General features: G+C 34.6%; 1 protein-coding gene across 1 annotated transcript in view; it reads right to left on the bottom strand.

The window, feature by feature from the left end:
- Positions 1 to 698: 698 nt before the first annotated feature.
- Positions 699 to 11715, bottom strand: part of TAFA2 (TAFA chemokine like family member 2) — a 540390-nt gene continuing 529373 nt past the window's right edge. The window contains exon 5 of the mRNA XM_030938928.1: positions 699 to 2854. Coding sequence (XP_030794788.1) covers positions 2843 to 2854 — 12 coding nt within the window. The 3' untranslated portion in view covers positions 699 to 2842. The remainder of the gene's footprint in view (positions 2855 to 11715) is intronic.

Below are 11715 nucleotides of genomic sequence, written 5' to 3'. Positions count from 1 at the left end.
CATACTCTCATACTGTAATCTCATCCATGTTCCAGGATATTACAATGGATGGATACCAAGATAAGGATTACACACACACACACACACACACACACACACACACACACACACACACTCATGTGACAACTGGTGAGATCTGAATTAGGTCTGTATTGAGTTAATAGTATTACATCAATGTCAATTTCCTGGTTTTGACAATGTTATATGATTTTGTAAAATGTTGTCACTGGGTAAGATGGGGAAAGTTTTCAAAGAAACCCTCTGTGCTCTTTCTTGTAGCTTCCTGTGAGTCTGAATCTACTTAAAAATAAAAAGCTTAAAAATTTTTTTAAAGGTTAAATTATAGTCATATTTGTGATTTTAATCTTAATACATATTTTGAAAGATAAATAGGTGATTATCTTTAACAATTTTCATAAAATACATTTTACATATTGCTAGCAAATTATGCCAGTTGTACTCACAGCCAAAATGGGCAAGTAGCACAAGTGTTAAGCATATCTATTTCAACTGTATCCTAGCAAAGAAGCATTCATATATTGGAACCTTGTGTAAATGGCAAGATTTGCCATGGACCTTTATTAAAAAAAAAAAGATTGAAGAATTTATGTCATCTTCCCCAGGAATTCAGAGTTTTCCCTGGATAATAACTGAAATGCTTTTAAAATAAAACACAGAAAACAGATCTATAAATGTAATTTATGAAAGACAGTTCATTTTATATCCCAATTTTATTCACCTTTTCTGAATAGTCACAACATTACTCTACTGGGGATAATCTAGTTAGTATATTTGAAATTCCACGTATTTTTTTCTATTATATGCATGTATTACACTTGTATATAATACAGAGTTTCCAGTGTTGATTTAAAGAACATAGTTTAAAAATGAGAAGCATGATCTATAATCTCAAATCTCAAACAAACCTAGGACAAATTCATAATTTTCAAAAAGTATAGCTTTTCACTTGGTTACAAAGAAATTAATGATATTCTAATTGATGCAGAAATTCCAGGACAACATTTTTTTTTAAATATAATTTTATATAGTCTTGAGCCATTGTGAAAATCCACTCAAAGCCATCTAATTCATTTTATGCATGATTAAAATGGAGGCAGAAAGTCGTTTCATTCCATGAACTTATGAGACAGTGGATTTTAGTTCAATGTGAGATGTATACTTTTCAGATCTTATTTTTAACCAATTTTACATTTTTAGTTGCTCTTGCCAGGAAAGTGTCTGAGTAGTGTATTGGTCTTTGAATATTGTCACAAACTAATAGACCAAAGTTCCCCAGGATATATGGGCCTCCATCCTGGAAACCAACGTATGTCTAACTGACCATACCAGTGAGTTTTTAGAATACAAGATATTTCCATACCTTCTTCCATACCACCTTCCATCATGGAAATTCTAACAGGACAATTTATGAAGCATCTTCTGAGTAGTCTAAAATGAGTAAAACACAGAAATCCCTCTCTTTGCATTCCTTCAAACTATAGGTTTACACAATATTGTTATAGAATGGCTACACAATTTTCTTTCTTCTCTCCCTTCATATCACAAATGAAATAAAACAAATGTAGTATAAAATTATACATTCTATAACTTAGGGGGAAAAAAGTACATACATGTTTAAGGCCTTTAAATATTTATGACTTTCCTGTAGAACCAAAACCACAAATGTTAAAATGGCTACAAAAATGTCACAAAATATTGGCCTAACAAATTGTTTGAATAGGAAAACTGTAAGCAAATATTTATAAATTTGAGACTGAGGAAAATGAACAATTTCTTCTATCAACAGATTGAACAAATATATAAGCATTCAAACAGTCATTGGGATCAAGCAAAAGAAAGTCTTTTAAAATGAGATAGGACAGTTTTTTTAAAAAATACTAGAAGAAATCTAAGTGAATAAAATTCAAGCTAAGCAATCAGAAACTCACATGCATCCCTGTCAATTTTGTTGAAACTGAAGGCTACCCAGTAACTTGACTGCTCACTGCTGATTTCTGTGAAGGGAATAAGTAAACATAAAAAATTAAAGAAAAGTTCACTTACAAAAAAAAAAAAAAAAAAGAAAGGGAGAGTGCTCTAGAGGTACAAAGTATTATATAATGAAAATGGTAATCCAGTTCTAAGTACTACATATTTGACAAAGAGCTTCAGGAGGGTGTTGTTAGCCTTAGGGAAATATGTCAGCTTGTCTATACATTCTTATATGATTGATTTATTCAGATAATCTATTACTTGCCAATGTTATTACCAATGGATACATATTTCCATTCCTTTAACAAAAGCAACTTTAAGATGTTAAAACATGTAGGCTTTCTGAGCTCCAAGATTAGGATATAAATAAAATTGTCTCAGTCTACACCATGCCAAAGGAAAAGTTCTCAAAGGAAATGTCATTAAAGCCATGTGTAGTCCCACTAGCAAATGAACACATCCAGGACAGAAGGACAGTGCACTTGGGATACAGCTTGCAGAAACAAGAAAAGCAGTCACATCTGGAGCCGGTAACTCAAAAGGTGACTGTCTCTGACATCACCCTGAAAAAAACAACTCTTCACCAGCTCCGCAGACAGTGACTTCAAATTCTTTTAACAATTTACAAGTGGAACACAGTTCAAATCAGCTGAAATCTTCATGACATAGAAGTTCATGTCTGACTTTTAAAAAGTCTTGATTTCAAGAAGAGGCCATGAAATCCCTTGGAAATAGACTCTTGAGCGCCTCTTTCAAGTGGTATAAAAATCTTCAAGATCACCTCAGGAGTTAATTTTCTATGCGTATGTTCAATGTCATCAGCCTTGAGGATCACTTGATTTCTCCTGGGTTAATGAGTTACCTACAAAGGAAGAAGAAAATATAGTCAACATTTCATAACATACCGATAATCTTGAAACTAAACACAATTAAAAATCAATTGGTAACTCAAAATGCTGGTGTTTGCTATTCAAATACATTGCTTCATTTTAAAGGACTACCAGATGCAGGTATTTCCACCATATAAAAATATACCTTTTTTCTCATTATCATCTCACAATATTTTTAGAGTCACTTGCACAATTATCCAAATGAATACAACTGTGGCTAGAATTATCCCAACTGGTGACAACAATATCCCTCTCAGACCCAGAGAGTGATTCTGGAATCCTTGTTTTTTTGCATAGGCTTGGTGGCCATAGCCTAAATATCATAAACACATCATACTAGGCCTCAGTGAAGAAAGACCTTTGTTCCCAACAAAATAGCCACATGGTATTCTCAAAAAGCCCTTGGGGATTGGCTCCATGGAGTTCATTTCTGAAACAGTTTAAAAATTGAGGGCTTATTTGAGTCAATTATATTTTGAAAAAAATCTGTTTATGGGGGACAAAAATATGTGGGGAGAGAAACAATAAGGAATAGAAAAATGTTGTACCAAATGTTAAAGGTGCCCCAAATTTTTCATAAAATTGGTAAGAACATACTATTAATGCTATTTTAAGAATCACTCAGAAACATTCATACTAACTTCACACCTACCAAAGTCCAAAGACCATTTGTATACAGGACAAAAGAATAATAAACAGATAGAATACCTGATACATATATACATACATATCTATATATGCATAAATACAGAGGAAAACACACAGAGAGAGGAAGAAGGAGAGAGGGAGAGGAGGAGGGAGAAGGAGGGGAGAGGAAAAAAGATTTTGAAAGAGAAGGAGAGGATAGAGGGAGAAAGAGGGGAGAGGAAAAGAGATTATTGACACAGAAGAAATCGAGAGATTTCTTCTGTGTCAATAAATTTCTAATTCTACTCTAATATCAGGCAGGGTATTTAGAGAATTACCTAACAGTTCTTTTCTAGGAATGGCTAAAATGAAAAGCGATTTTAAAAAATTATTGTTGAAACTTTGATTTTATTCTGTTAAGTGACATTGTTACTTGTCCTTTGAAAAACATTACAAAAGTCTTTGGTTTCATTGCTTTCTGATCAATTATAAAAAAATGAATATATTAAACAAAATAATAAGCTAGTTCCAGACTTTGCTATGGTTGGTCTCAAATTATATTACCAAAGGGAGATGCCACAAAAGGCAGAAATGTGTTTTCATGTATGGAGACAGTCATCTTATTTCTGTCTCAGTGGTCTGCTAGCACTCCCAAGGAAGGAGTTCTTTGCCTATGTATCTGAAGTATCTTACTCCCCAACCATGGAAGAAGTTGAACCGAGGATGGAGGGTTGGAAACACATGAAGAGCCTACTGAATCTCTGAGACTCTGGGAGCAGGACATATCTTAGGCGTAGCAGTGATCTCATTATCAATTATCAATCTGCCTGCCATTCAGGAGTCATCATATACAATTTCTGTGAAGAACTTCCAAATTGAGTATGAACGTGGACCATATTTTCAAAACTAATGCTGAAAAGACAAGAAAAGAGAGAGGAAGATATGTGTGTGTGTGTGTGTAAAAGACGGAGAGAGGAAATTGAGAGAGAATAAATGGTTTAGCCTCTGCTGCGGCTCGGTGCAGCCACATGGAGAAATATGGCAGAAATGAACTGGATGAACATGGTGCCATGACTCTATGATAGCAAGAGACATGTCCTCTTGATCCACTTCAAGCTCAGGTTCTAAGTAATCTATTAGTGAGTGTAATAGATGCATTCCTATATCTTCATTTCAAGCTAAATATTTGACTCTACTGGTTTATATAAAGTAGAGAAATGATCCTCTCAACTATTTATATATTAAAACTTTATTCTTATATAATTTTGAAAATAAACATCTAAATTAAAGGTATAGTACAAAAGGCTTATGAAACTAAAACAAATCTTTCTCCATTTCTGTAGAGAAAAAAATATATATATATACACACACATAAACATATAAACACATATAAATAAGGAGGTTACCCATATCCTCAAAAACATCATAAACATACATTTTTATGATGATATCTATCAGCTAACATAATTGCTAGAGAAACAAAATTTAAACATGACTAAAAGAAGTAATTGTCTAAATACACATGGATTACAGCATAATTAAAGCAACCTATTCTCACACCTAAATTTTACACAATATTCCTGGATTACTAATTTTAAAAATATCCTAGCATATATTATGAGATGAATAATAGGATATAAATCATTTCTAATATTAGATGAAAGTGTACAATCTAATACTTGATTCTTTTTATTATTATTTGATTTTGATAAGAGGACACATGGTGGTTCGGCATCAAGAGCTCTGTATTTAGGCCAGAATGGCAGTACTGCCATGAAGATCAAGTATTATAATGTTATTCAACACCTAGTTTTCTCAACACTGAACAACTATAAAAATAAAAGGTCTGGATTTTAGGAGGGATTTTTTTTTTTTTTTTTTTTTTTTTTTTTGCTTTTGAACGTATAAATCTTTAACAAAAGAGCCACTGAAAGTAGAATGAAAGAATCACACTGTTAAATAAAGTTTAGCCTAAAGTTTCTTCCTTACATATTTTAAGTTTGACCTAAAGCTATCTCTGTACATCATAAACTGTAACCTAAATAGAGGTATAAACACACTGTAGGCTACTCTTACGCCAATCACCGAGTTTTGGCCAATCAAAGGTAGCCAAACTGTTCAAACTGTGTTCAAATAAGGCAGATGCTGAGCTGTACCCAATCTGGCTGTTTCTATACCTCACTTCTGTTTTCTGTATGTTACTTTCCTTTTTCTGTCTATGAATCTTCTACCACGTGTCTGTGCCGGAGTCTCTGAGCCTACTCTTGGGAGACTGCCTGATTCACAAATTGTTCTTTGCTCAATTTAATTCGGCTAACGTTTTTCTTTAAACAACATTAACAGACATTCATGCAAGTTTAGAGAACTACATTGAAGGAATTAAACCCTAACTAATGACTCATCCTTTTCAACACAAAATAAAGATGAACATGAATAAATATCTACCAGTACCCTCCCTGACAATCTCAAGGTTTTCACTAAACAAGATGGGAAAACCAAAGGTTTAGAAATATATAGGAAAATGATTCTAAATATAGGTACATTATCACCAAGTAAAAAAGCTTACTATGCAAGGTCCAAATACTATTTGCAAATAAAATTATTACCTAAAATTAAACAAAAACATCAACCTTTTATAATTTATATGCTTATTTTAAATAAATCTGAGTGACCCGAGTTTAAATTCTGGCATGCTAGTGGGGGAAACATATTTTAAATGTCATTTTACCTTTTATAGACTGTAAACTGGAACATCTTGATATGCAAGATTTGCTTAAGCAATATTTATACAATCCAACATTTTATAAAGTAAAAGTAATCGTTAATATACCAAATTAAGCATTGCCATATTTTCAGAACTTAAATAACATTCTTTCATTCAAACCGTATTTTTTGGAAGAGGCCAAGCACTAAGTTTTACCTTCTAAGGAAGATTTTTGGCAAGTTTTCAGTAACTAAAAGCAGGAGGTTGCAATAAAATCAGTTTTACAGGATGGGAAATAGCATTTGCTACCATGATTGCACACTATCTTCTTGTTCTGAGGGCAATAGATATAAAATACTGCATGAGGGAGAGAAATGGCCCTACGATTGTTATGGTTATGACTTGAGCTTCATGCGCTATAATCACTATCTCAGTAAATTTGCCTTTCCAAAGGCAATATTTTACACAGCTGTTCTTTTTTACGCAAATCTTATTTGTGTGTGCCGCATACCAGCCAGTTTGGTAAGTGAAACTACTGGGCTGCTGAACACATATAAAATGCAGAAATCATAATAATAGCTTTTCTGTCACAAGCAGGAAGCTACCCTAGTAGCAGTCAACCAGGATGAAGATGCTAATCTGGTAACATTAAGCACAAAGTAGTAATTATTTAAGATTCAGGGCACCCACTTATCACAGAGCAACAAAACAATTATAGGGCCCTGATTAGATTTCTAAATAACTCATGCTAAAATCATGTCTTTAAGTCTGTTCAACAATTTAAATTGAGAAAATAAAACCTGATTAATAACATATATGATTTAAGTGAAATTTGAAATTAAGTGAACTCAATTATTTATACTGTTTCCATTTTATTGTTTGAGTATTGTGAAATTTCCTCTGCCAATCCTCAAGTTAAAGTAAATTACAAAGTTGGAAGGAAATTCAAGAATCTATTCTGTCCTTTTACAAAATTCCTAAAATTCTTACAATCATTATATTGAAGTCTAAAATTCCTTCTTCCCCCCGTTCAAGTCCTGCTGACTAGGTTATCCGCAGGAGATAATATATTATGGTGAGAGGCATAATAACAAATAGCTCAGACTTTGTTCGGCAGACTGCCCAGGTTTATATCCTTGCCTTATCACTTTCTAACACTATGGGGTTGAATACATTATTTAAACTCACTGACCCTTGGCCTCCCTATGTGTAATATGCTACTTTGATTAAATCAGATAATCCAGACAAAGTGCTTGTCCCAGTAAATGCCTTTTCAATATTAGTAGATGGTAGAAGTAGAAATTCTCAAACAAGATACAAAAGGTGATACATAAGATACCTATTGGAGGGAGGTATTACTTCTTGTTTCTCTAAAAATATTGACTTAATTTTCTGTTGCTTACCGTGATTCATCTTGCAATTATTTCTTTTCTTGATCTTGTTATGTTAATAATAAAAGTCACATATTAAAAATGAAGCACTGGCCAGGCGTGGTGGATCAGGCCTGTAATCGCAGTGCTTTCTTTCCCTTCCTCCCTCCCTCCCTCTCTCCCTCCCTCCCTCCCTCCCTCCCTCCCTCCCTCCCTCCCTTCCTTCCTTCCTTCCTTCCTTCCTTCCTTCCGGCCTGTAATCGCAGTGCTTTCTTTCCCTCCCTCCCTCCCTTCCTTCCTTCTTTCCTTCCTTCCTTCCAGACAGAGTCTCGCTCTGTCGCCCAGGCTGGAGTGCAGGGGCGGGATCTCGGCTCACTGCAAGCTCCGCCTCCTGGGTTCATGCCATTCTCCTGCCTCAGCCTCCCAAGTAGCTAGGGACTATAGGCACCCATCACCACGCCCAGCTAATTTTTTTGTATTTTTTTTTTAGTAGAGACAGGGTTTCACCTCTTAACCAGGATGGTCTCAATCTCCTGACCTCGTGATCCGCCCCCCTCGGCCTCCCGAAGTGCTGGGATTACAGGCATGAGCCACCACGCCCGGCCAATCCCACTGCTTTAAAAGGCTGAGGCAGTTGGATTGCTTGAGGCCAGGATTTTGAGACTAGGCTGGGTAACATGGCAAGACCCCCCAGACTCTACAAAATAAATAAATAAATAAATAAAAATTAGCTAGTCATGATGGTGCACACCTCTAGTCCCAGCTACTCAGGAGGCTACAGGGAGGATTGCCCGAGCCCAGGAGGTTATGCCTGTAGTGAGCTCTGATCTCGCTGATGCACTTCAGCCTGGATGACACAGTTTGTTTGGGGAATAAAAAAAAAAAAAAAAAAAAAAAAAAAACTGTAAAAATAAAAATTAAGAAAAAAATGAAGCACCACTTTGATGTTCCCTGAAGGTAGGCTACCTGTTTTCAATGCTCAGTTCTGCTAATGACTTACCAGGTAAAACAGAAATACTATTAGCATTTGCATCATAGGACTGTATGGGCTGAGAAGTAAACAAGTTAATAGGTTACCTGCTTAGAACAGTTTGAGGAACCTAAAGAGTGCTAAAGAAGTATGAACTATTATTATTCAGATATGTGTAAATTTTTAGCCATCCAAATGTATTAAATTCCCAGGTTTTGCCTCTGATTGTTTCTGCACATATGTTACTAGTCTTCTCTGATAACATAATTCCATTTTTTTCTAACTCTTTGTCTTTCTAATAAACCAGGTGCCATTAGACTTTGCATAAAGGATACATATTTAGGAAGTTGGCACTGCATTTTATCTATGCTTAAAAAATAAATGGGATATTACTATGCCAAAAGAAAATGCAGATTTGCAAATTTCCCTATTCTTTATTGATGGCTCCTCTGATATTATTTTTCTTTGAGTTCTACCCCATATCCCAGATATTTAAAAATCTCAGTTGTTCCATTTGCCAGTCTACAATGTATTTGTGAAATCACTGCCAAACCTCCACAGCATCAATATAAATCTTATATGATATTAGCTTAATTGAAAAAATTGTCTTCTCCAATATGTTCATTAAAATCTTGTCATGAGGAACTATTAAACAATATTTATGTAATAGAACTGAAAATGCATTATGAACAGTAGAAGTGAAAATGCATTATGAACGTTGCAGTCAATTTCATTTTAAAAAGAGTTAAAATTTCACTAAAATATCCATGTTATTACATAAACATTTATTTTTGGACTGATGAGCACTCTTTAGTTAAACAACTGAAAGACAAGGAAATGTGGTAATACTTCTAAGAAGAGGCAGAAGGATTAAGTGCAGTGCATGGTCAATCCTTTTAAGATGGCTGCTTAATAACATCACAAATAGGCACATTTTCACGATTTCAAACTAACTTTACAATAAATTTAACTTATTAGATAAAGGTAAAAGGGAGAATAGAATACCTTCATCATCCTAAGTGCTGATTTGAATGAACTCTTCCTTTCTTGGAATATAATCGCTGCTTCACCGCAAATGTATTTTTTTAATGTAGCTCTCACAAGTACATGAAATAAGCTCTTGCTTCACTTTTTGTGTACTAAATGTGCAATTAAAACATCATTACTCTGCAGTAGCAGGCTTTCTCATTTAAGCTTGAGAAAAGCTGCCATTACATTGGTTGTAACTATATGTGAATGTACTTGTCATATCTTAAAGTACTTCATGCAATGAGGTATTACAAAATGAAAGACACCTATTGGTCTGGGATATTCACGCATGAGCAAGCTGACCAGACAGCTTTCAGGTAAGGTAAGGCACTATAAGACAGTGATACATGAATCACTTTGTAAATCTACTCATTTATGTGAAAATTAAGCCTATATTTTACTTTCATGATGGAAGTGACCCCTAGAAACCTGAAAACCATTGTATTTTCATACCACAGCTTAGTTTTACCTCTAAAGAACTGCTTTCACTAGATTGGCCTGAACATTTATTTTAACACTTTGAGATATGTTTAATACTTCAGCTAAGATCAACATTTCCACTAAAGGACCTTGAACTATTCTCAGTTATCTATTTTATAAATTCTTGAAAAATTTAACAGCTTTGGGTGAGTGGAAAGAGTAATCTGAAACAACAGCATTTCTGTAGCTAACTTATTATATTTAGGTATAAATCAGTGTGAGTATCAGTGTAGGAAGCAAAAAAAGAAGAGATTTTTCAGACTTGACATATAATCTTTCTAGACTTCTGGAAAGAAATAGAATACCACATATGCCTGAAGGGGACAGCCTTATTCTGCTAGTCAGGAGACCAAGGTTTTATACCAGTGTTACTACATGCTAGTTGCAGAACTTTGGATAAGTCACTTTTAAAAGTCTCTGAAACTCGAGTTTTTATCTACCAAGCATATTGGTTGGAGTCAGTGAGGTTCTAACTCACTTCTTGCCTCCAACTACTATGACCTTTCTTAAGAAACACTACTTCTAAATGGGATAAAACGTTGTTCTGATCACCTAAATTCTTCAGTGGTATAACCACTTTGAAAACTTCATTTTCTAAAAGGCCTAATCATTATATTAGAATGCAGAACTAGTGAGCTCCTACCACATACACAACATCTGTCAATGGCTTTCAGCTTCCTATGCTGTGTAAATGAAGATCTCGACTGGAAATGAATCTTTTGAACAGATGGACCTGCGCTGTTTCTTGGAACTTTGAAAGCTGTACAGTGTGCCTGCCATGAACTCTTCTACGTGACTCACGGAAGTAGATGACTGCTTGCATTGCCATTTATGCGCATTCATTCACTCAGAAGCAGATCAGCCGTTTCTCTCTGGATGACATTCAATGCTAGCAAAACAAAGCATTTCCTGATTTTTAAGTAGCTAATACATTCCTTTGAAACTTTAAAAAAACATTTGTTAAGACAAGACTTTGCTTCCCCTTCCTTCCCTTGGTACCCCAACACACACACACACTGTGTTTGTTTCAGGTGCAGAATCACACACACAAAATTAAGATAATGGTGAAAGTCAACAACATACGGAACAAGGAGAAATCTCTTGAAGACACCCAAAAAATCCTTAAGTCAGAAAAACAATTATTTTAAATGCCTCAAGGAAATCTGAGCAGACTTTTTAAGATATTAATTCTATATGCCAGCATAGTTCACACATTTTTACAGACAGTTGAGATTCTGAATTCAATTCAAAGGTACTTTACCTGCTAAATTTGATATTAAGTTCATTTTTTTAGACTAGCCTCTCATTTGTAAAAGAGTAATCTGAATTGATAGTTTTTATCCACTTTCTGCCAGAAAGCTTTACTTGATAAGTTTCAATCTGGTCAAGAATCATTCTCCTCAAGAATTCCAGTCTCACTACAGAAGCTTTAAAAATTGTACTTTAAAAAATGAGTTTAAGATAGTTGGAGTTAGGGGTGAAGAAGAGCTGAAACTTGGAAGAAATTCCTTTTAGTAGCCTAGAGAGCATTTTCTCTTCACTTCTTTGTTGGTTTGTTTTACAAATACAAATGGCTCTTAGGGACAACCTTTCCTTGAGATACTGAAACCACCTTTGCAAAAACTGTGTCAGGGAGAAAATTATGGCAGTTGG

Source organism: Rhinopithecus roxellana, chromosome 10, assembly GCF_007565055.1.
Source record: "Rhinopithecus roxellana isolate Shanxi Qingling chromosome 10, ASM756505v1, whole genome shotgun sequence".
Lineage (NCBI taxonomy): Eukaryota > Metazoa > Chordata > Mammalia > Primates > Cercopithecidae > Rhinopithecus > Rhinopithecus roxellana.
Note: the sequence above shows the minus strand (reverse complement) of the source record. Positions and strands in the feature narration are given on the sequence as shown.